Source organism: Lepus europaeus, chromosome 3, assembly GCF_033115175.1.
Source record: "Lepus europaeus isolate LE1 chromosome 3, mLepTim1.pri, whole genome shotgun sequence".
In the NCBI taxonomy this organism is placed as follows: Eukaryota; Metazoa; Chordata; class Mammalia; order Lagomorpha; family Leporidae; genus Lepus; species Lepus europaeus.
This window is the reverse complement of record NC_084829.1, coordinates 129004193-129031245: the sequence shown is the minus strand read 5'-3', so window position 1 is coordinate 129031245 and position 27053 is coordinate 129004193. Positions and strand designations below refer to the sequence as shown.

General features: G+C 35.6%; 1 protein-coding gene across 1 annotated transcript in view; it reads right to left on the bottom strand.

The window, feature by feature from the left end:
- Nucleotides 1–27053, bottom strand: part of LAMA2 (laminin subunit alpha 2) — a 698138-nt gene that overhangs the window by 371462 nt on the left and 299623 nt on the right. The window contains exons 10-12 of the mRNA XM_062187263.1: nt 23652–23812; nt 6656–6796; nt 3564–3737 (exon numbers count right to left, since the gene is read on the bottom strand). Of these exons, the coding sequence (XP_062043247.1) occupies nt 3564–3737; nt 6656–6796; nt 23652–23812 (476 nt within the window). The remainder of the gene's footprint in view (nt 1–3563; nt 3738–6655; nt 6797–23651; nt 23813–27053) is intronic.

Below are 27053 nucleotides of genomic sequence, written 5' to 3'. Positions count from 1 at the left end.
CTCTGAGATAGAAACAGAAAGATGCCATAATGTTGTAGAAAACAGGCATTGTTTTGTGCAAGACAAATCACATTACATTAATAATGTTCCAAGACAGAATTGAAACATTAATGGTAATGTGGAGAGAGCAAACCGGCCAAGCCAGATTCTCTGAGAACTTTACAGATGCTGGGAAGTGCTTTTGGAAGCTGTACTAACTATTTCAGCCCACTAGGGTAACCTTAAGTAAATGACTCTTTCATGTTCCGATAGCACTGAATTTACAAAAGCAGCAAATTATCCAAATTCTGAAATTCCCAAACTGTTTCTGAATAGCTGCAGCTTGCAGCAAATCAGCAGGATTCTTTGCCTTTCGGCTCTTTCCAGCCCTGCCTCTTCTATGCTTAAACAAATACCCTAAAACCAAGCACTAATATTTGCCAAGCATTTAAAAAATAAATGCTGCCTAGGAAAGCCCTGTGGTTACCTGACTTAATTCCTTTTGATAGTCTACAATGAGGTAGAAAAATTAACACTTGATTTTGCTATATGTGCCAAATATTCATTAACCTACAAGAAAAAAACAGCCAAGATTGCTACTAGGAACTAGCTCATATCTGAGATCATAGGAGTTTTTTCAATGGACAGTACAAAATGCGCTGTTGGTCTTACCATCCATACATAGACTTTTTTTTTTATTACTTGACAGGTAGAGTTATAGACAGTGAGAGAGAGACAGAGAGAAAGGTCTTCCTTCCCTTGGTTCACTCCCCTAATGGCCGCCACGCCAGCTGCGCCGGTCCCAAGCCAGGAGCTGGGTGCTTCTTCCTGGTCTCCCATGCGGGTACAGGGACCCAAGCACCTGGGCCATCCTCCGCTGCCCTCCCAGGCCACAGCAGAGAGCTGTGGAAGAGGAGCAATCGGGACTAGTACCCAGTGCCCCAACCAGGACTAGAACCCAGGGTGCCAGCGCCGCAGGTGGAAGATTAGCCAAGTGAGCCACAGCGCCAGCCCATACATAGACTTTTAATCACTTCTTATGATTCCAAAAAATATAGAAGTAAATATGTACTTCTTTGCCAAACTGACTTGTGTTTTTGAATTTATTACAGTCAGAGAAGATTTCTATGTTAGCGAAGTGTGTCCCATATGAATGCACTTGCATTATTTGGATTCCTATGAAAAGAAGGGCATGTGGTGTCGCCACTACCAGAGAATATATACAGTGAATCTGCCTTCTGTTAGAAGTTGCCTTCTAACTAAGTGACTTGGAAAAATGTTTGAAAATTAGTTACATAAATATTTAGAAAAAGCTAATAGCATCTCATAAATATTTTTTCAACTTGGGAATTAACACTCAAAATGCAGAGGAGGAATTATGTACCCAGAGCCTCTTGGTCATGGATGTAAATGAAATTCTGTATTTAAGCAGATGCGCTGGTTTCTTGATATACTACTTCTGTCAGATTCTGGCAATGGCTCTGAATCGAACAGCAATTACTGGTGAAGAATTTAGCCTCAACTATTTAGAAAAGTGGCCTTATTGAATTTATAAACAAGGCCTACAATTTTCCATTTCCTTAGCAAGATATTAAATCAACCAAGCTAAGCATGTCATCATGACTATAATTTACGTGATGGGACATGACAGTTAAGATGTACTGTGGTAATTTCTGAGAGCTTGCAGTATTATTGTAGTATCAAAAATTTATATGGTTCAGTTATTAAGGCAAATTGTTTCATTCATACTGAGATGTCTGACAGTAACCACCAAGGGCTTCCACATTACGTTTAAAAATGTCTTCCATATTCAGACAATTTGCACACCCTGTTACCATTATTTTGTTCACTGAATGGAAACTGGAGCACAGGCAAACACAGAGTTCTGATGTGAAAATGATCTGTGGGGAAATATTCATTGTGGGTGGTTATAAGAAACAGTTCATCCAGGATAAGGGAAGTTATCTTTGGGAACCAGCAGCAATGAACAGGATGTCCAAATCCTTTGCTTGGATGCTATTTAACATCCCATTTATTTGCTTTCCTTCTGTCAATTTGATTTTCAGCCAACAAAAAGAAAAAGCATATGACCAAAGAAGAAATGATGGAAAATGTGGTTATTTCTATTATAAGCCACCTTTAAATAAATGTTATGATCAAATTATAAGTAAGATTTCTGAATCCTATCTAATTTAGACCTGAAGCTCTTCTTGGAGCTCCTCAGAGCAATTAACAAATAGTATGCTCATTTATTTATTTTATTTTTTGGCAATTTTAAGCAATAGAAACTCAAGTCTTATGTGCTATTTTATTCTTGTTGAAAATACAGGAGGTTCCTAAATAGAACAGGATAAAATGACTTGTCATAAAAGGCCTTGCAAATAAAAGTTTAATTAGATTTTTATTGCAGCTATTGAATTTTATGCAACATACGCTGTCTCTTTTAAAATACAAATTGAGAACTTGTTTTATTCATTTACACATTTTTTGTAACATTACTTAGAAGCATGTTAAAAATAAGAAAATGACCATGACATATAATCTTTCAATTGGCTAAAACCACCAGTTTCCATTCACTGATTAGCATATAAGCTACTGAATTTTTTTATTCTAACATTCACATGTTATACAAGAGAACTACTAGCTAGAAATATACTTATATTTTCTCAATGAAGGCTTCTTCAAAAGTAATACCATATTCTTACACATGAAAACTTGGTTTAAACAGCATCAATTCATTAAAGGTTTTTTTCCATCACAGCTTCTGGTGTGATAACAGTAATTTGCCTATCAGATGATAAGGTATTAACATTCACAGAGCAAGCAAGTTCTCATATAAAATGTTTCCAACAAATTATTAGGCAAAATGAGATAAAATCATAGACACAAAGCACCTTATATAGATGAGCATTAATCCAAAACACAGGGAAAGCCTGTCCTTGTGAGGCTACCTTTGTTTATCTGTGTTTGTTTTTATACACATGCGTGTCTGCTTCAAAATAAACACATGCTTCCCATCTGGCATGCTCAAGGTAGCTCTTTGTCTGAATTTAGGGAATATGTTGTTTACACTGTCTCATGACAAGCATTAAACTAGTTATGTAATAAATTTCTTTTCCAATTAACATTCATACCAGGCAGTAGAACAAATAGTGCTCTTCAATATCAGTTTTCAAATGAAATAGACAGATGAGGAAACACTTCAGTAAGTAGCACTCCATAGACCACTCTACACAAAAAAATGTCTTCAAAAAACACAACAGAGTGTCATCTAATATCTACAATTTGTTTTATAAAAATACCCTAGAGTCTTCCTTAACTTAGTCATTCATTCAGAAAGTATACACAGAACACCAATTAGGAGTGCATAAAGTTGTGTACTAGGGATTCCATGGGCCATTAATGTCTAACATACATACCTTGCACATGTGACACGGGAGAAATGACCAAGTAGGTCTGATTTAGCAGTTCTAGCAATTCAATACAGTATGTATTTGACTTCATCTTTCTTTAATAAAATACTAAATAGAACTCACTGTTATGATCGGTCGCTTAAAGCAGAGTAGAGAGAAGGAAGCACTTACTTTGTTTCCCAGGTATGGAGCTGGTGCACTCCAGTAGTAGCTGTTGGGCAGGGCTTGCCGGACCTGTGCATTACTGATGCTGATCTGCTCTGGTGAATATAAGCTGTCCCGCTGAGGAGCCACTTGTGTGCGGCCAGAGATATCAGTCAGGTACCAGCCATTCATATCTTGTATCTTAGGGAGACACACAATCATTATTTATTAGAAAAAGAATAACTCATCAGTTCCTCTCATATTTCATATTTTTTTAGTATCCATTTTTGGCATATTATTTAAAAACACAGACAGAGATCTTCCATCCACTGGTTCGCTCATCAGATGCAGAGAGCAGCTTAGGCTAGGAAAGGCCAAATCTGAGAGCAGGCAACTCAACCCAGGGCTCCTTTGTGGGTGGCAGAGACTCAAATATTTGAGCCAATACCATTGCCTCCAAGGGTGTACATTAGCAGGAAGCCAGTCTCAAAAGCTGAGCTGGGACTCAAAAAAAAACCACAACTATGATTTGGGATGTGGGCATTCCAAGTAGCACCTAAACTCTGCCAAATGCCTGCCCCCATTTTTGAAAGTTTAAAAACAGCAAAAAAGATAAGCATTTGGAAAAGTTATGAATATTTTGAAACTCATCAAATATGTAAACCCACACTTTCCCTTGATGTTTCCAGTTGTTTTTATGGTACTACATAATAATCACTTTTTATTCACCCTGTATTCTTTTTAAAAAACTGATTCCAACTGCTGCTTTATTAAATAAAGAAATCCATTGAAAGTCACACAATAGTTATAACATTATATAACATCAAAATAGTCGGGCTTTAAATTTCATATTTTTTACTCCAGTAATTTCTTGTTGTTGATGACAAAATATCTCAAAAAGTGTTACATGTGTACAAAGAGGTCTCAAAAAGTTCACAGAAGATAAAATTTTAAAAATATATTTTGCTATAAAATGTTTTGAAATCCATGCATAGTTTATTCATAATGCATATTTTCCGTGAACTTTTTGAAGACCCATTATACTTGTAAATCAGAGGAAGAAAACAAATAAAATATGCAAGAATCTAAAAGGAGTTTTTTAATTTAATATTTCTTCCTTCCCCAGTTTTTAAAGTTTCTACTGAGGGGCTTATGGATTTTTGACTCCACTAGCATTTTGCTATGAAAACACCTGTCAATACTGTATGTATTCCATCCCAAAGGGTCTCAAAACCTAGATCTTCAACCCAGGAAAGAAAAGAGACTTTTACAAGGAATAAGGGTATGGATAAGATATGCATTTCCATTATTATGCTCTTGCAAAAGTCAGGCACACAGATGATTTTAAAATTTAAAATGTTCTACCAAAATTAAACATGACAATGATAATACCAACAACAATAACAAGAATAATAATAAAAAAACAATGTGCCCCAGCAAGTAAGTACAAAACACTGGCTGCTAAGGTTTTTGGCTCCCAGCTACCAGGCACCTACTGGACCTATCTGAGGGGTTTGGTGGTGTGTGTGATGAGGAGCAGCACAGTAATGGTGAAAGCATGCCTTGGCCAAAAGAGAAATGAGTCCAGACAACAGCTGACTGGCTGCCTAGACAGTCAGTAATGCACTCCTTCCCCCTCTTCTGTTTCCAATATCACCCTCAGGCACTGTAAACAGTTAAGTGAGATTCAGGGCATGTAGCTTCCAAAGACCAAAGCATGAGTTCCAGCTCTACACCTTGGCTAGATAAGAAATTCTACTACCCAGTGGAGCAGGCAGGAGGGTTGGCTGGGAATTTATGAGCAAAATTAGGAAGTTAGAAAAGATGCCCATTTGTTCTTGACCTTTTTTGGAGTCTACTCTGAAAGCAACAGTTTGGGTCAACTTTAGACAGTAATTTCTTATTATTTAAAACTTGACTTAAAAGCAATTTAAGCACAGAAAATTAGTTACTAGTGTTCAGTATTCATCAGCAGATTAAAGATGAAAAAAGAAATGTTTGGGAAATAGTTTACCAAAACAGCAGTTTTTATAAAAGATAACTTCAATTACATCATCCCTCTGTTTGAAATCCCTTAATGACTCTTCAAAGAGAACATCCCCACCTCTCAGCCTACTCAAGCATTTAAGCTCTAGTTTCTCACTGTTCCTCTTGGTTTGTCTCTACAGTCTGCTTTCTACCATTCTACACTCTTAGGCTCAGCTACAGAGCTACCTGAGAGTCCTGGAACATCCCCCTCCCTTCATACTTTTTCTATAGGGAAAGAAAATGCCCTCTGCATTGAGAGGCAGTGCAGAGTGTGGTGGGGTTTATGGTAGAGGAAGAAAATCACCAAATAGTTTGAGTAATAATTCAAAATTGTTCTAGTGGCCTAAGAATGAAGGTATTGTTCAATTTAGTATTTCCTCTTAACAATGAAAGAACTCAGGCAACAACAAATAGGTGATAATATAGATATATGTCTGTATTATACTGGTAGATGATGCGACGGGGTAAAAGGTAAGTGAGATTGATCGCTCCCATCTACTAGTTCACTATAAATGCCTCAAACAGTTGGAACTGGGCGAGTGTGAAGCGAAGAGCTAGAATCAATCTAGCTCTCCTCTGTGGATGGCAGGGCCTATTTCCCTGAGCCATCACCTGCTGCTCCCAGAGTACACATCAGCAGGAAGCTAGAATCAGGTGTGGAACTAGGACTGGAACCCACGCACTTACATATGGATGCAAGTACCCCAGGCGACACCCTAACTGAGTTTTTGCTTACCTTACATACAAAAATAGTGGTGAGTAGAAATAAAATTTTTGATATCACCATCTCACTCTTTCTCTATTAAGTCATGTATATTTGGAATCGAAACAATATTAATGATATTATTGTTTCACCGACTGATCATTGACACTGAACTAGTGTCTACTTATTCTAAGAGGATCCAGTCTACACACTGTTACAAATAAAATGGCTTTCTGTACAGACATACAAACAGTGTGGGAAGAAAACCCCATCACTTCACGATAACTTTAAGCAGAAGCTCATTACAAGACAAAGATCTATGATCAAAACGCTTACAGAACAACCATGGCAGCCAAGGCAGCCTTGAAGCAGTGCAGAGAATGCTTACATTGCTGTAGGTCCAGTAGGAGCTCTGACATCTGTCTGAAACCCCTGAACAGAAACACTCTTCACAACCTTTTGGATTAGCTTCTTGCAAATTGAAGAAACCCGTTTTGCAACGACTGCAGTCACCTCCTTCAACGTTCTCCTGCAAATGCAGAAGTGCATTCATTAGTAACAAGCACAGGGAACCTGCAAAATGAAGTGTTGCACCTCTCTGTTCACAAGAAAACAGTAATCACACATTCCTTCACTTTCTTTTCTCGATCAGTTTTAGGACATCAGGAGACTCAAAAATCTGCTCAAAGCTCTTCATTAAGTGACATCATTTCTAACCACACTGGAGGAATGATTAGTGCATGCTATTTTACTGTCTTAAACTTACAATTTTGATCTTTGTATATATTGAGAGTACTCAATCAATGTCATGATAAATATAGGAATATAGGAATATGTTTGATTAACATGGGACCAGTCAGATGCACTGCTTTGTACCACTGCGCTACTTAATCTTAAAACACAGGACATTTGCTAACATTAAAGACATTAAACTAATATACAAATGTACAACAGAGGATGCTTATTACAACAACTGTAAAATATTTTCTACAGATTAAAAATATATACATTTGAGACAGTATAAGAATTTGACAGGTAGAGAGATGGGACAATTTTATCTCTCTGATTTGACCAAGTAGAAAAGGAGTATAGTTTTCCCTGGTTAATTTTTCCCTGTGTTTCCTTTAACACTTCAGTATAGGCAGATAGCTATATAATGATATTATGGGGAAAAAATCAGTCTTGTTCAGTAATTGCTCTCCAGATTTGTTTCTTTATTCCTGGTCCCAGTACACTGAAAAAAATGTTTATAGGTAAGCCATAATATAGACTCAGGCAAGCAAAACTGACTATAATAAACTGGGAAGTATATAATGTTTGTATATACTTAAGTATATACATAAGTATATGATTAATGTAAAGAATGCTTAATCTTGATGGATACTTGTAAATGAAGGCTTCCCACTTTCCAGGAAAGAGATTTTCAATATTCCCTAAAAACATATTTACTCCACATTTTTCCCTCTTTTGTGAATACCCATAATACTTCAGTTCTGGAACCTTCCTTTCTGTTCTCATAGTCCTTCATACATTGCCTAATTATAACTATAGCTAATCATAGCTAGTTCTTCAGCTCTACATCATCATCTCTCCAGATCCACACCATAATCTTTTCAGAAGTAAACCCTTTCTTATCTTTATAGTTCCCTGTCATGATATTAAGCCCTAGGTTCATACAACTTTGGTAAGTTTAAATGAAACTCTTGGCTAGTAGTGTTCTTTATGCAAAGTGCTAAGCACTTAGTATACACTTAATAAAACAGATTTGAATAAGCCAATGTTGGGCAGAATATAGAAAATAAAATCTGAGAACACACAAACAAAATGAGAAAAGGAAAAACTGCCATAAGAAAGGGGAAATGTGTAAGAAGAACAAAAAGAATCTCCTTACAGTCCAAACATTTGGATTGAAATTCACTTTTTGGCTCTTAATTTGACTTGTTAACAAAGTCAATCACTTCTATATTGATGAGACTTTGAACAATGGGTGTCCCTAATCCTGTTTCATGTGTTAAATGTTAGCACCCTGAAGTATACATAAATCAAAGTATTGACACTGACACTCTTGCCAATTTTTATATGCTAGACTGAAACTGGGAGGCAACCACTTACTACAGTCCTCTTATATGGCTGGCAAGACCCCAGTCACTTGAGCCATTACTGCTGGCTTCCAGGCCATTTATTAGGAGGAATCAGAGCTTAGGGCTCAAACTCAGAACGCGATATGCGATTCAGGTGTCCCAGTTAGCATCCCAAGTGTCAGACTACACATCTGCCCTGAGAGTTTTTATTTTTAAGGTATATTTCAGATATTTTGACATGATGTCAGCAAAACCAATCAAATCAATATCAGACATATTGATAAATAAATCCCTAAAGCACTGAAGTTGAGAACATCTTCAAAAGAGTACACAGACAGGAAAGATGAAACACATCTATAATTATAATTTATTTTATCCCATTGAGAACACAGTACAGCTGTTCTGTACACTGTGTTCTTATGTACTTGGTCTAATCTACTTTTCATTTACTCTTACTTGAAACCAAATAATACCACTTTTCTGAGATTCAGACAGAGTTCAACAATTATAAAAATTTAGACATTAGTTACATTTTTCTTAGCTCCATTTCAGCCTGGTAATATGACCTTGAAAAAATTATGATTAAATAATTGCATATTCAATTTAATTTAATAACCTGAAGCAACACATTAGGGTAGGAATTCTGGGTAATATAAAGATGGGTTAGTCATGGTCTTGGTGTTTAAAAGCCAACGTTGGGTAAAGAGGTTTGCTCACAATGTTAATGCAAGGTGAAATATGCTATGTGCACTTCAGAAATGAAGAACATTATGGTAACATAGAGGAGGAAGCACAAATTCCTGTTTTGAAGGTTTGAGCAGGCTTTGCAATAAGAGTGGAATGTTCCCTAAACCTTGAAACACAGTGTAAAAATTGAACTTGGCAGAGACAGAATGAGAGACATGAGGAAAAAGAACTTGTAAAGTTGATGTTATATTCATTATATAATCTTTCAAAGCAAATGTATTTTGTTGTGGTTTTTAAACGTAAGTTTGTATTACGAAAGTAATATGATAGATCCAAATCAGTTCATGGGAAAAATGTATTATGCAAAAACTATTCTATAGATTTCAGTTTTGTTGTGGGGCAAAATAAACAGCTTTTAATTTAAAAAAAAATTATTGAATACTCCCTATTCAAAGTTCCTGCTGCCAGGAACTTCATTTGGTCCTGGCAATCCAAGGTCCTTGTCCTTAGGTAAGTAACATACCGAGAGAGTATGGATATTTCCCCTCAGGAATTGGTAAGTTGTTAATCATTACTCAGCAGGAGATAAAGCAATAGAACTACATTTGAGAAACTTAAGTAGATAGTATCAGGTAAAATGTCTATGAAACGTGAGACACTGGAACAAAGAAATATTTCATTATGATAGGGAAGCAGTGATTGGTTAATTCAAATGGTTTGGGAAGCTCAAACCCTGTATATAACCTTGGATGTTATACTAGAGAGAGAGAAACCCTTCTAACATGCTGCCTCATTAGAGTGTCTTTGTATATCTGAAGCCCAGGGTATCTCCAGATGACTTATGACAACAGTGTGATCTATGGTAAATGCCTGGTTTTGTTCAGTTGAAGGTCTTGAGCTCTCAGTTTTACTTCTGGGGGTTCTGGAGACCGAACAGTAAAGGTCTGTCCTCTAGGTGTTCCATACCCATGTGACCAACTCCAAAGATAAAAACCATCATGGGGAAAAAAACAAAAACAAAAACAAAACCAACAAGTTTCTCTACAGATGCCTAAAAATAAACAGCAATTCAAGAAACAAGAATAAGAAAGACAATATGATGCCTCCAAAGGAACAAACAACACTTCAATACTAGAATGTGAAAATGAAGATATTGAAGAAATACAGGAAATGGAACTCAAGGAATTGATCATAGGCTTACTTAGAAGTAATCAGAAGCAAATAAACAAATTAAAGAAATCCATAATGACATGAATGAATACCTTTCCCATGGAATTGAGATTTTAAAGAGAAATCAAAATGAAATATTGGAAAAGAAGAATTCAGTGGATCAAATAAAAAATGCAGTGGAAAGACTTAACAACAGACTCGATGAGGCAGAAGACAAAATATTCAAGATAGAATACAAATCTCTGGAAATTTTACTGTCAGACCAAAAAAATTATAAAACTAAAAAACAGTGTTGGAACTCTTAGGAGTTCCTAAAGGTGTGGAAAGACAGAATGGATTAGAAGGCCTTTTTTAGGGAAATAACTACAGAAAACTTCATTAATTTGAGAAAGAAAGGGATATCCAAGTACAGGAAGAACAGAACGTAGAACTCCTAATAGATAAGACTAGAAAAGATATCCATCACAACACATTGTAATCAAACTCTCCACAGTAAAAGATAAAGAAAAGATTATAACATGTGCACAAAAGAAACACCAGATTACTTTCAGAGGATTTCCAGTTAGACTCACAGCTGACTTATCAGAAACCCTACAGGCTAGGAGAGAATGGCAAGATATATTCCAGGACTTAAGAGAAAAACACTGTCAACCCAGAACAATATACCCTGCAAACCTCTCATTTATGAATGAAGGTGAAATAAAGACCTTCCTTAACAAACAGAAATTCAAAGAATTTATCATCACTCATCCAGCTTTACAAAAGATGCTTAAGGATGTGCAACACACAGAAACACAGAAACATGGTCATCACTAGGAAAGAAAGTGAAGGCAGAAATTCTCCCAGTAAAAGTACAAAGAAATCCTAAGTAAACAATAGGAATAGCTATGGAAAAATGGCAGGGCCAAGTCATTACTTATCAATAGTCACCTTGAATGTAAATGGTCTCAACTCTCCAGTTAAAAGACACAGACTGGCAGAATGTATTACAAATAAAACCCACCTATTTGTTGCCTACAAGAAATACATATCACCAACAAAGACACATGTAGACTGAAAGTAAAAGGATGGAAAAATACAATCCATACTAACAGAAACAAACAAAAAAAGATCTGGGATAGCCATCCTAATAGCAGGCAAAATAGACATTAACACAAAAACTTGAAAAGACAAAGAAGGGCACTGTGCAGTGATAAGGGATGATTTCAACAGGAGGACTTGAGCAATATATAAGCACCTAATTACAGGGCACCTAGCTTTTTAAAAGAAATGTTAATGGATCTAAAGTGAGACATAGACTCCCATACAATAGTAATGGGGGACTTTAATACTCTACTTTCAGTAAAGGACAGATCAACCAGACAGAAAATCAGCAAAGAAACAACAGTTAATCAACACTATAGACCAAATGTACCTAAAGGATATCCACATAACTTTCCAACCTACAATTGCAGAATATACATTCTTCTCACCAGTCCATGGAACTTTCTCTAAGATAGACCACATGCTAGGCCATATATCAATTCTCAGCAAATTCAAACAAATCTAAATCATACTATTCATCTTCTCTGACTACAATGGAATGAAGCTGGAAATCAGAAACTCATGAATCTCTAGAACATATGCAAATACTTGGAAACTGAACAACATGCTCCTGAATGAACAGTGGGTCACAGGACAAATCAGAAGAGAAATAAAAAAAACTGTCAAGGAACAGGTTTTTTTTCATACTATTTGTTGAACTCTTTACTTCATGTAATCTTCTGTGTATAAATTTAGTTGAATATAGATTTCAGTTAAAAATAAGAATGGGAATTAGAGAGGAAGAAGGATGGGAGAGTGGGTGGGAGGGTAGATAGGTTCATAAGAAGTTCATAAAAGTTGTATTTATGCAATGCCTGAAGTTTGTATGCCTTCAGTAAGAGGTTGCTGAGAAAAATTAATTAGTATATAATTTAATAAATTAAAATTTATTTATTTATTGGTTTGAAATGTAGAGAGAGACAGATTTTTCTTCCAACATTGAAATCCTCAAATGCCCATAATAGCCATATTTAGCATAGGCCAAACCCGGAGCCAAGGTATCAATCTTTAGTGGCAGGAACCAGAGTATTTGAGTCACAGTCTGATGCCTTAGGGCTAAAGCAGGAAATCAGAAATGGGAGTGAAGTCAGGACTCAACCTCAAACACTCCAAATGCAATGCAGGCTTCTCAAGCAGTGTCTAATCTGTTGTGTCCATCCCCATATTGAAAAAAGCTGTTTTAACTGTTCATCTGAACAAAATGATGTTTACACTATTAAGTCAATATTTCCATGAAACAGGTCCTATCAAACCAGTAAATTTGTTTTACTCTTTTGTTTATGGTCCATTAGTGATTCTTTCCAATTCACAATTTAATGAAAAACTTCACGCTGAATCCTATGAACCAAGATAATTCTAGAACATTTCCGACTACCACTGCAGATTAATATTTATATCACCATATTTTCTTAAAGCCAAATATTCTTTCACCCATTATTTTTAGACCATTATTCTGATATTAACAGACATTAAATATGAGTTAATAAAAGTCTATTCTTTTTTCATTGTAAATAATCCAGATTAATATTCTCACACATTGTGATATTAAAAAGTGTCACTTACTTCAGTTTAGACCAGCATTCTCAACTATTCCACCTATTTTTCATTATCAAGTCCCTAAGGAGTCTGTTCTTTTTTTTCTGTACCATCCTCCCCATGAAATTTTAATATTACAGATAGAGCAAATGTGCAGATGTACTATGTGAATATATTTGCCTTATACATAAAAGGAATATGTAATTTTTGTCCCTCAAGAACCAATTTTTATCCCATTAAGGAGAAATGTGTGCTTTAGACAGATTCCCATTGAACATATTTAGCTGAATGTCTAATTACATGCATCTTGGCAGCTCCTACCAAAAATTTTTGCAATGGCTGCCCTTTGTTTCCTTGGGACTCTGCCTTTGAAAACAAAGTTGGTTTAGAAAAGTCAACTAGGTTCTTTTATTTTTGATTTCTTTAAGTTAGATTCTGTTGGGTTGACATCAAGTTTCTTTTTGCTATTATTTCCTCAATACAGGGTCTCTCTGGAGAAATAACATCACAGTAGTTTTGCTGTGTTCTTTCTCATAAAGTTGCCTCCTTGTAAATTAGGTACAACTTCAGCAGTACCTGTTTAACCATGTTTGTTAGTCCACTGGGAATTGTATTGACACAGTTACCAGGGATCTCTACAGTGACATTTGTTATGTTTTATAATAATTGCTTCAGGAATTTTGCAGTTCTGCTCATTTTGGGTCAAGGAAGTTGTCAATTACAGGTATTCTTCTATGGAGGCCTACATACTAATTGTATCAAAGTACTGAAATATAATAATTAATGGGATGATAATTAATCAGCAGTATATGTTGAATGCTTATTCTTTTTTTTTCCCAAGGAGCATATCCTTTATCATTTTTAAAACAGCACTGAAGTTTCCATTCTCAAATGTTATGAAAGTAGTAAGATAGAAATTGAACCATTTAAGCATTTCCTAAACCTGATTTATATCTTCAGGTACATTTCTTTTTTTGTTTGCTTTTCTAGATTTAATTTTTTTAAATTTTATTTCAGTCATACAAGTTTCATGTATTTCATATATACAGTTTTAGGAACATAGTGATACTTTCCACCTTACCATTCCTCCTCCCTTGGTCCAAACCCTTCTCTTCCTCCCTCTCCCATTCCTACTCTTAATTTTTACAAAGATCTATATTCAGTTTACTTAATGATCATGAGGTTAACTTTACACTAAGTAAAGAGTTCAACAAATAATATGAAGAAAAAAATATTCCTCAACAGAAGAGACAAGGGATGTAAAAAATCATCAAATCTCAAAATATCCATTTCATCCCAATACAATATACTTTAGGTACTCTATTAATTACCCCAGATCAGAGAAAACACATGTTATCTATCCTTTTGGTACTGGCTTATTTCATTAAGTACAATGGTTTCCAGTTTTATACATTTTGTTGCAAAAGACAGGATTTCATTCTTTTTTATGCCTGAGTAGTACAACATAGTGTTTATTTACCATTAAACAGACTATGATTAGGAAATAGGTGGTGTTTCATAAAATTAAGAGTGAAGAAAATGAATGAAAATTGCTTTTCATTTTTTACAAGCTTAGCTTTTAATACTGAGAAAAATAACTAGAACTAGGACAGTAGATAAAGTAGCAAAACAGGTTTTACTCAGCAACTATTGCACTACAGAAAAGTAATCTCAGTATAGAATGAGGCTACATTCAGCAAGGATAAGTGGGAATTTGTAGTTAAGGAGCAGGTTGGAGGTCCGTGCATGGAAAATTGTAACTGGAAACATCGAGTAGGTGGTATTCTTGTTAATCTAGTCAAACTGTTTTTTCATTGCAGGTGAGCCAAGGTGATGAGATAAAAGGGTGGAGGCTGTCTATAAACTGACTTAATTGGTTTAGAACAATCTAAATCGTTCCTTCCATAACTGGTCTAAGATTAGGGACAGGGTACTCTGTTTCAATACATGTGTACATTGTACAATATCAAATGAGTGTAAATATATCTATATCCACAAATATTTAACATTATGTTAAAAACATTTAAAGTTCTAACTTTTAGTTCATTACTTTTTACAGAGAAAAATGCAGTACATTATCTATAGTCACTTTATGGTACCCCAGAACCTAAGCTACATTTTATTATTCATTAATCAACCTTTCCCAACTCTCCTCCCCTTTGTCCCTCCCCTGCCTCTGGTAACCACCACTATTAACATCTATGAGATCACCTTTTTTTAGACTCCACATATGAATGACATCATATGGTAACTTGCTCCTTTGTGCTTGGTTTATTTCTCGTTTTGTGAAGAATGCTATTATTTTCATAGTGATTTTGCTGAACGTGTAAATCACATTGGGTAATAAGGCCACTTCAACATTAATTCTTGCAATTCATGAACATGGAAAGTCTTCCCAGTCTGTTTGTGTCTTCTTCAATTCTTTTACTAGTGTTTTGCAATTTTCACTGTACAAGTGAAAAATTTTCACTTTTTTGGTTAAACTTATTCTTAGATTTTTTTTAAATTCTTTTTTTGTATCTGTTGTGAATGGGGCTACTTTTATGACTTTTTTTTAGCAAGTTTGTTATTGCTGTATAAAATGATATTTTTGTGATTTGTATTCTATAATATTACTGAATTTGTTTATCAGTTCTAAGAGTCAATGGGGTGACAGATGTCACAGCCAGATTGCCCTCAGATCCTATAGTATCCTTTAACAACTCTGGTACTTCTTTCTTGATTTTTGTCTGAATGATCTTTCCACAAATGATAGTAGGATTTGAAGTCCCCACTATTACTGTATTGGAGCTCATTTCTCCCTTTACATCTTCTGTATGTTTTATAAAATTGGGAACATCAGCATTAGATGCACACACATTCACAACTATTCTATCTTCACTGGATTGAGCATTTGGTCATCACATAGTGACCTTCCTTATCAATTTTTACAGTTTTATCTTAAAAGTATACTCTGTCTGATATAAATATAAATATTCCCGCTTACTTTTGGTTCTCATTTGCACAGAATATCTTTTTCCATTTTTCAGTCTGTGAGACCATTCTTTCCTGAAGAAAGCAAATCACTGGTTCTTGTTAGTCCATTCAGCAAATTATTATCTGTAAACTGGGGAATTTAGTCCATTTACGTTTAAGGTTATAATTGATGCTTACTGCCATTTTTTAAAATTTCCTCTGCTTGTTTGTATATCTGTTATTTTCTCCATCTAGTATTATTCATCTTTGTGGTTTGATGATTTTATATATTGATAAGTTTTAATTATTTTCCATTTCTCTTTTAGGTATCTGTTCTCTTGGTGAGTTTTATACATACATATATTTTTATCAAGCTATTCATATTTATTTTGCTTCTGTATGTGGTATTTCCTTAGGCATCTTTTGTGAGGCCAGTCCTGTGGTAATGAATGCCTGTTCAGTCTTAGAATGTCTTAGAATATTTTTATTTCTCTTTCATTTATGAAGGACAGCTCTGTTGGGTATAGTGTTATTGACTAGAAGTATTTTTTTATTCACAGCTTGGAACGTGCCATTCTTTTTCCTTCTTACTTATAAGAATTCTGCTGACAACTCTGCTGCTATTCTAATAGGAGTTCCCTTAATATGATTTGGAACTTTTTCTCTGCTTTTATAGTTCTCTCTTTGTGCTGTTCTTTTGACATTTTGTCTATAAGATGTCCTGAGGATTTTTCTAGTCATATTTATTTCAAGTTCTTTCAGATTCCCATGCCTAAACATTGAAATTATTCCCAAGATTAGGGGATTGTTCAACTATTATTCCACTTAATATATTTTTACGCTTTATACCTCTTTTAAAAAAACATTTATTTACTTGAAAGGCAATGTGACAGGGAGGGAGTGGGGGAGAGAGATCTTTCATCCTCTGGTTCATTCCTCAAAAGGCTACAAATACCAGGTATGAGCCAGGCCAAAGCCAGGAGCCAAGAACTCCATTCAAGTCTCCCAAATATGTGACAAGGACCGAACTACTTGGGCCATCATCTGCTGCCTTTCCAGGCACATTAGCAGGAAACCAGATTGGAAGCAGGGCCCAGAAACTTGAACACTGTTCAAGCAGGCAATTGACCAGGCAGAGTTAGCTAGGGTTACAGGAGAAATGCTACAATTTTGGTGGGATGATACAGATGATGGGCAGGTCAAAGGGTAGGGTGAACATCATGGAGCACCAGCCAACTCTCCTGCTACACATGGGTCCTTGCAGTAGCCAGTACTGTCCTGGACTGGGGAGGGGATGAAGTAGGAGGAGATGGACCCCAAGTCTCAGAGGACAAGCACTCCTACTTCTAGGATCTTAGAGGCAGGATCTTCCAGTTCTGAATCGCTTCTCCCTGTGTATTAAAGTATGGTGTGCCAGAGCACTGGGGTCACCATTGCTCTACAGGGCATAGTCCAGTTTGTGAATGTGCAGTTTTTGTGTTGCTGTGGTAGAATATTTTTGGGCCCCATGGATGGTGATCTACAGGGGCTTCTGTCCTCCAAGGCAATAAGGACTTCAACAGTGATTCTTTTCCGAGTATGGTGCTGTATTGTTGTAGTCTGTGTTCTCCAATGCAACCATTTATTGTTTTGTTTCCATTCTGTGTAGGAGGAAATGAACACTGGTAAATTTTGTTTGCCCACTTTGAAAATCTCCCTGTAAGAATTTCTTCAGGGTGAATGGTTAGAGGAAGCTTTGCTAATGGCAGGGTTTTGTCATCTTCAGTGATACCAGAAAATGCCATATTGTGCTTCTACGTTGTGATCTTACTTCATCCTAATAATAGTTACCAGTGAATATTTTCATATTTCTAAGTTCTCACCTGTGCATGGAATTATTAGCTATTTCTTTTAAAATTCTATGTTATAATTTTTTAAAAATCACCTCTATTTAAAGAATTTCTTGTTAACATCAAGCTGTGTTTCTGTTCTAAATGTTCTTGTTACATTTTCTAGTTTGCTGTCAGTAGTCTTTAGAGATGCTACTGCTTTTACAGACTGATTATTGGATCCTAAAATCCAGGGGAACTTTGAGTTCAACATTCTCCTTCTAAAATACATATTCTACTTAGCACTTCTTTCAGCGAAACTGGGCTGAGTGGTGAACATGGTTAAGATAGTCAACTGATTTTAATATCTGCTCTGTTTGTCTTGCTTGTGAGCAAGGTTTCCACTAGGGAGCCCTAGTTGGGGATTTCTGCTTTAACTTCTTCAAACTGAAGACATATAATTTTCTTTAATTCTTAAGCATTCTTTTCTCCATTATATATTTAATACTGTTTATCTTTTTCTTCTAATCTTTTCTTTAGGCAACTTCTGTCAAACTTACATTGGATTTTTGTCATTCTATCATTATTATTATTGTGTTTTTATTTCTCTACCACCCTGCGTCCATTAAAGATAATTTCTTGGGTTCTCTACTTCTGGTTCTATATCTAACAATTTCTAATCTGTTGTTTTGCTCATCTATTGAGTTTTTAATTACATTGATTACATTTTTCTTTCTAGAAGTAAAATATATTGGTTTATTTTCCCAAACTGCTTTTTATTTAATATAGTTATCTGTTTTATATAATTTTTTTTAATTTCTTCTATTTAGTTGCTAATATTCTGGTCATAATTTATAATGTATATAACAAAATAGGATATGTTTTAATATAATTTTTACAATTCTTTCTAGTCAATACTGTATAAATATTCTAATTTTTGTGGATAATGATCTTGTGCTGTTGTTTCCCTGTTGTGTACTTTGGACTTCATGATGAGTTCATTTTCAGTTGAGGCTGTAGTTTTTTCTGTGTCAATACCATTTGCTTGACTTGTTGAATTCTAGCGCACAAAGAGAGAATAAAATTGACCCTATTCCCACATGGCACACAGGTTTGGGGATTTTATTGCTCTTAGGGCATTAAGTTTTCCTTCCTTAAAGCCCTGAAGAAAAGCAAAAGTTTTCTAGCTGTCTCTCTAGGCTTGGAGAAGAATCTCCTAGTCCTAGCTCACTGTGGGAAAGCCTCTCCAAAGCCCCAGCTCAAGTGAGTTCAGTTTCAATTTCCCCCTTGGATCCAAAGTCTAGTGTCAAGTCCTGTTGTGGTATATCACATTTATTGATGTGTGTATAACTGAATCATCCTTACATCCCTGGAATGAGTCCCATTCTTAGGGGTAAATGTAAGTGAAATGAAATCTGTCTGTTGAGATATCTACACTCTTGTGTTCACTTAGCACTATTCACAACATCCAGGAAATGGAAACTTAGGTGTCCCTTCATTGATGAATGGATCAAAACAAGTGTAGTACACAACGGGCTGTTATGCAGTAATAAAAAGGGGTGAAATCTCATTCTCAATGACATGGGTGGAACTGGAGGTCATTACGTGAAGGGAAATAAGCCAAGCACAGAAGAATGGATCCAATGAACTTAGGCATGGAGTCTGAAAAAATAGGTGATCTCAAGGAAGTTAAAACTGTGCTGGTTGTTAGCAGAGGCTGAGGAGAGAATGAGGGAGGGATGATTGTGAAAACGTTGATTGACAGTTATCAGGTTATAGCCATATCAGGGGTTCATTTGCACCCTGTGGTGACTATGGATCATGTTAGTGTACTATATAGGCTTTTGGATGCTTTTAAGGCACCATGGCTCACTTGGTTAATCCTCAACCTGCGGCACCGGCATCCAATATGGGCATCGGGTTCTAGTCCCTGTTGTTCCTCTTCCAGTCCAGCTCTCTGCTGTGGCCCGGGAGGGCAGTGGAGGATGGCCCAAGTGCTTGGGCCCCTGCACTTGCATGGGAGACCAGGGGGAAGCAACTGGCTCCTGGCTTCGGATCGGCACAGTGCCAGCCGTAGCAGCTATTGGGGAGTGAAACAACGGAAGACCTTTTTCTCTGTCTCTCTCACTGTCTATGACTCTACCTGTCAAATAATAATAAAAAAGAAATGTAAAATGTTTAAAAGAATATTTTATATAAAGTACACACAGAATGAAACATCCCATTGAGAAACAATGACTTGATCAGCCCTTGTCCTGACTATAGAGGAACAACTTAATACTTTATCCCTTTTAGTATTTTTTTTTGTTCTACTTAATACTATTGGTTGAACTTTTTAATTAACACACAATTATTCTTAGGTGTTTAAATTTAACTGAAAAGTGATTCCTGTAAAATATAAGAGTTGGAAGAAAAGAGGGAGGAGAGGTACAGTTTGGCACGTGCTGAATCGGACTTGCCCCAAATGGTAGAGTTAGAAATGTGCCTGAGGATTCCAATTCAATCCCATCAAGGTGACATGTACCAATGTCATCTCACTAGTCCAAGAGATCAATTTCAGTTCACAGTTGATCACACTGATAGTCTAAGAGTCAAAGGGATCACACAAAGAAGACTAATGTCTGCTAATACTAACTGACAGAATCAAAAAGGGAGAGCACGATCCAACATGGGAAGCAGGATACACAGCAGACTCATAGAATGGCAGATATCCTAAATAGCACTCTGGCCTCAGAATCAGCCCTTAAGGCATTTCGATTCAGCTAAAAAGCCCATGAGAGTATTTTAGGCATGGAAAGCCAAAACACTCTGGCAAAAAACAAAACAAAACAAAAAAAAACACCAACCAACCTCCGTGAAAGATCTCTTTGAGTGAGATCCCAGCAGAAAGAATGGGCCATCAAAGGAGGAGGTACCTTTCTCTGAAGGGAGAAGAGAACTTCCACTTTGACTATGACCTTGTCTAAATAAGATCAGAGTTGGAGAACTCAAAAGGCTTCCATAGCCTTGGCAACTCATGACAAGAGCCTAGGGTGATTACTGATGCCATAAACAAAAGTGTCAAATTGTTAAGTCAATAACAGGAGTCACTGTGCACTTACTCCCCATTTAGGATCTCTGTCCTTAATGTGTTGTACTATGTGAATCAATGGTATAACTAGTAATCAAATAGTACTTTACACTTTGTGTTTCTGTGTGGGTGCAAACAGTTGAAATCTTTACTTACTATATACTAAATTGATCTTCTGTATATAAAGATAATTGAAAATAAATCTTGATGTGAATGGGATGTGAGAAGGAGTGGGAGATGGGATGGTTGCGGGTGGGATGGAAGTTATGGGGGCGGAAAAGCCATTGTAATCCATAAGCTGTACTTTGGAAATTTATATTTATTAAATAAAAGTTTAAAAAATACACAATTTTATATCTGTTGAAAAAGTTTAAAAAACAAATATTTTAAAATTAAAATTAAAAAAAAAAGACATACTATAGAAAAGACTTAGGGTGAAGCCCTCCCAACAAAGGACTTCCTTAAAATGTCTTAAATTTTAGTAAATGAGCTATGAAATTTTCTATGAAAATTATGAAAAACTCATATACTGTAAGGGAATAAATGTGTAAGCATTTATTGGTTAATTTGTATTTGGACATGAATATCATATAAGCGTGATTTTATATGTAATTTATATTCTATTTACAAAAATACTTGTTCAAAGTTATGAACTTTGACATCACTATTTGGACATGCATTCATTTGTTCTTCCTATGTAGTTAAAAATCCACTATTCAATTTAAACTTAAGTCTCCAGTAATCATAGTCTCTCAAACAAACTTTTACTTCTTCCATAGGGTCATGATGCTGTTTTCAATAAACGGTTAACACACCTATGTCAAATTGTAGTTTTGTGACACATTAGTGAGTGTCTTTTGGTGTTTAAATTTTAAGTACAGTTTGTTAAAATACTGTGTTATTTATTACTGTTATAAACAGGAAGTTACTGTCAATTGTAGTATACTGTGTACACTTTGTGATATAATTTATTATGCTATATCGTGACATAATTTTGTCATATCATGTTTCATGCAAATATTTTGTGATTCTTACAGTATTTTAAATATATATGTTTATTTTCTATATGTTTTACCCTAAAAAATTTTGTTTATAAGAGCATGTAGTCTATTTAAAATATGTTTGAAGGGCATTTCTTTTAATGGTGCTATTTACTTAATTTTTCATTCTGTTTTATGACTTATTAATTGTTTATTGTTGCATTTAATTGTCTGTGTGGAGCTCTGAGTGCATTCATGGGAGACATTTTTCTTACCAGGGTTATAATCGCTACTGATGCAATATTGGGTCAGGCAGAGCACAGCCAGGAAGTAGCTAAAGGAATTTTCAGTAGAGCTATGCTCATCACTACAGCTCTCCTGCTCTAGCTTGTCTCCCCATATTTGACAGACAAAAACAAACAAACAAACAAAAAAACAAAACAACAACAACAACAAAAAAAAGCACCCTCTCTCGCTTGTTTCTTATTTCATTGCAAATGGTAGACAGAGTCCTTTCTATCATGGTAGGTGGACCAAAAACCCTCCTCACCCTCTTCAAACCCTATCCCCTGCTTGACTGCCCATGTTCTAGAGACTTGGGAAGTTGCTCTTTGTATTAAGCTTAGCTTTGCCCACTCTTCATCTGAGAAAGTTTCAAAGGAGCTGTCTGTAGTTTTGGAAAAGGAATAAAGCACATACAACATATAATTTGGCAAATTTCAGAGATGTGCTAAGAGCCTGGAGGATGGCCAAAAAGGAAACCGGAGATAGAGAGGGAAGTGCCCCTCTATCTGAGTGCCCCTAGCAAGCCATCAATCACAGATTGCTGTAGAGTCCTCGTCTGCTGGAGCAATATTTCATTTCGGATAATATTGCAACAAAACGCACTACATCTAGAAAATTTACTATGCCCCAGTACATGGCAGCTCTTTACCATGAGACTTTTGGACTTTCTATTTACTTCAGTAGACAGGAATTTTATTGCTATAGGTATCCAAGGGTGGTATCTAATTTGCCATGATTTTTCTATTATGTAACTATTATGATATTTAGCTGTTTTTTATTTCAGATATTCTTGTCCCAAAACATACACACCTAACCTTTAAATTGATACTTTCTACTTACACTATGGCTTAATGTTTTTATACCCACTTTTATGCCCACACAGGTATCAACTAAATATATAATATTCTATATCTATCTAGAAAAGACTAATAAATCAGGAAAGAAAAAAATTTAGCCAATTTTCCTCTGTAATTGGAAACAAAAGCATAAAGAAGTAACTTTCATTTACACAACAGTACAGAAGGCAATTCTCTCAGCTGTTGTGGTTATACACCATCTGATGAGGAAATTATCACTCAAGTGTGCCAGCCTGCTCATCTGACTTGTATATGCCTCTGTTTCCTCTGCGTGTATAAACTGCAGGTGTAATGCATCCTTTGGTGTTAACATGATGATCTATTAGTTGGTCATGTACAGCAAATAAAGCTTGATTTCTAAAAGTACTCTTGGGATCAAATACTGAGTCTTTAATCAATTCCACTAGGGCTTCTTAAGTTTTGGTAATTCAGCTAAAGAGTTGAACTATGGTGAATAATTTTTGGTTTATTTCAATTAATACTTCAGGACAGTATCTAAAAATTCAGAATGAAATCTTTGACAGAATTATTCCCAGAGTTAAATACAAAGTTATAGATTGAAGTGTTATTTACTTTTCAAGGGCTGCTACTTTTCGTGCTGTGTACTTTTAATTACCATATATCATGGGCAGTGGTAGTGGTATTTTTGTTATGAAATGGCACAGACTTTGTGGATTTCTAGATACTTACAAAGGTCTGGCTGCAGTGAACCTAATACTCATTTAAGGATGCTTAACAGAAGTACTTCACACAAAATAGACAATGGGAAATCTACAGGAGAAGTTGTTGCCATTGCTTAATGTCAGGAGCCAGGACAGGGAAGTCAGAGAAAATCACTTTGTAACTGGACATTACTATAGTAAATAATGCACCTTGCAGTTACAGGGTCCGAAACAGGGGTCCTCATTTGTACTCCCTGAGCCACTGCAGTTACAAGATTTGCAGTCCGGATAGCCAGTGTAGCCCCTGGCACACCGATCACAGCTCACACCTCCGAAGCCAGTTTTGCAATGACAGGATCCAGGTGCCAGACCTAAAGGAACAGGAGCCACATATCAACATTTTAAAAATAGATACATCATTTTGTTCTTAAGGTTTTCATTATAGTAACTTTGAAAGAGTTATCTTGATGAGAAATTAAAAACAAAGGGTATAGGGCTCAATAAGAAGCTTGCTACAATAATGCCAACATAGCATCTTATAAGTATCATTAAGAACATTAAGAATCAAAAATACAAAGACTAAATCAAAAAGTATCTATCAAAACTATTGCTGCAAAAAAGCATAACAAAGATCAAGGAGTCCTGTCTACAAACTCTGCATTGAGAAGAATAAGCAGTCTTCTCTGTGTACCTGATGGTTCTTATACAGGCCAGACTGGCCCAACACAGGTGGAAAAAAAATGTGGTGCTAAAGACATTATTTAAAACAACAGTTTAACAGCGATAATCTAAGGGTGTCCCTGGCAATATTACTAAAGAAACAGCTAAGGGTGTTCTGAGGATGGATACTTTGGGGATAAAAAAGCACAAGAGGGAGATGAATGTAGTTTAAATTTCTTTGACTTTATGAGTAAAGACTATTTCTGTTCACGTGGTTTTTTAAGATAAATACACTGAGGAAGGATGAATGAGTACAAGTTATAGATCTTCAAAATGTGGAAAAAAGAGCAAATCAATAAAAATATAGTCTCTCAAAAAAAAGAAAGAGAAAAAAAGAGAGAATCATGATGATAAGAAAGCAGAAAACAGTGTCAGAAACAGTGCCAAACTTACCAACTAAATATACCTAAATGACGTCCATGGCCTTACTGCTACTATTCAACACATACATGCCATGTGCATGAACGTCATATACAATGAACAGACATATTAAAAATAAACAAAAAAACTCATACATTAGGAAGGCATGAACACACACACACACACACACATACACAGAAACACAACGTCAATTAGAGCCAAGATTGAATAGGACAAACTCTCATTTCACATTTATAAGGTTGCAATAAAAATAGGTTTAAATTATTATATTTATGCCTTAAATAAGCACAAATTGTGAAGTTCAAAAATACATAGAAGACAAACTATTACTGGAAATCAAAGAATAATTATTCAAAACTCAATGGTTGAGAATGAAATTAACCTTTTCACTTTAAATATTTACAAATGAATTAGGAAAAAAGCATAAAATTTGAATAACTGAATAAAGTGAATCATATATAGTATATAACTGTAAATATTCACCAAAGCTTATCAATGGCTAATTTGCAAAAACATTCAACTTATCAGTGTAAAAATGATCGAGGCTGAATTTCTTAATATAAATTACTCCTTCAAGATTTATATCAAATGCCACAATGAATCAGGATTAAGTTAATTATGAAATTGAATATGATGATAGACTTATAAAAAATTAAGTTCTCTAAAACTTAATAAGTTAATATCTCTTCTTAATACCTTGGGATAAAGAGAAAATCAAAACTTCATATTGAAAATTAGTTTCCTAAGTAGATTTTAGTGTCAGTGAGAAAGGAACTTGACAATGTTTACTGGATATGGAAAAACTGTAGCCAAAAGTCAACTTACAGGTTTAAACAGCTTCATTATTTTAAAAAATTAATTAAAATGTAACTCAGTAATTGTAGAAAAGAGGAAAAAAAATGAACACTGCAGAAAAAACAAGGGATCTGAAAAATTTAAACAACAGGCAAGAACAAGGAAACTATAAACAAATTTGGTCAAGGATACCAAAAAACAGGACAAACTGTCAAAAAAATGAGCAAGAAAATGTTTTAAAAGCATTAATTTTGACAAATCGTTTTCAAAGTTTTAAACTTAAGAGGCACAGAAAAATGTAGGGTTTCGTGATTTAGTTTGTTATGTCAATTATAAAACTTGATATAAAAATCCAACAAAGAGGATTCAAAATAAACATGTTATTAACACTTAAATTGGCCTTATGCCAATTATTATGCAAAGCACTTCAAACAATTTCTAGAAAATTAAATTAAAAGGTCAGTTTATTTTTGGTACAAATCACTTTTAAAAATCATATATATGTGGGATCTTCATGTAGTTAACGGATGGGGCTGGATTCCTGACTCCAGCTTTCTGCTCTTTCAGACCTTAGAGGGTAGCAGTGACGACTCAAGTTCCTCCCCAAAACTTGGCACATCCAGGCCAAAGTTGCAGGTTTCCCAGATTGGCCAGGCTCAGTCTAAGCTGTTGGGACAGTTGAGAAGTGAACCAGCAGATGGCACATCTGTCTGCTTCTCAAACAAATAAACTTTATTTTTATTTCACAGACGGTCCAAATTACAGAAAAATTGTGCATGGATTTCAAGATTCGTACTTAGCATTATCCACTACATGTGGGTTAATATAGCCAGCACTTGAAAACATCAATGTGAGTCTGACATTATTATTTTTCTCATTTTAGAGTTGAAAACACTAAGGCTGAAACGAAATGACTTGCCAAAGCAGCATAACTGACAGCTGTCAGAGCCACAGGCAATTTAACTTAGGAATTTGGATGAGAAAATCATAAATAAAATAAAAACCAAATGGAATCCTAAAGTATATTAAAAAGACTACACATCATATCCAAACAGAATTTCTTCTGGTTATACAAATTTTGGCTAATATTAATAAGTTCATTTTTATTTATTTATTTTTTTATTTTTTTTTTGGCCGGCGCCGTGGCTCACTAGGCTAATCCTCCGCCTTGCGGCGCCGGCACACCGGGTTCTAGTCCCGGTCGGGGCACCGATCCTGTCCCGGTTGCCCCTCTTCCAGGCCAGCTCTCTGCTGTAGCCAGGGAGTGCAGTGGAGGATGGCCCAAGTCCTTGGGCCCTGCACCCCATGGGAGACCAGGAGAAACACCTGGATCCTGCCTTCAGATCAGCCGGTCGCAGTGCGCCAGCCACGGCGGCCATTGGAGGGTGAACCAACGGCAAAAGGAAGACCTTTCTCTCTGTCTCTCTCTCACTGTCCACTCTGCCTGTCAAAAATAAATAAATAAATAAATAAATAAGTTCATTTTTTAACACATTGCATCCATAGATCAAATGGGGAAAAAAACCTGATAATTTTAGCAAAGGTATGAAAGCATTAAAAATTATTTATTTCTGGGGCCAATACTGAGGCGCAGTGAGTTAAGGTGCTGCCTGTGATGTTAGCATCCTCTATGACTGCCAGTTTCAGTTCCTACTGCTGCACTTCCCATCCATCTCCCTGCTAATTCTCCTAGGAAATCAGAACATGGTTCAAGTG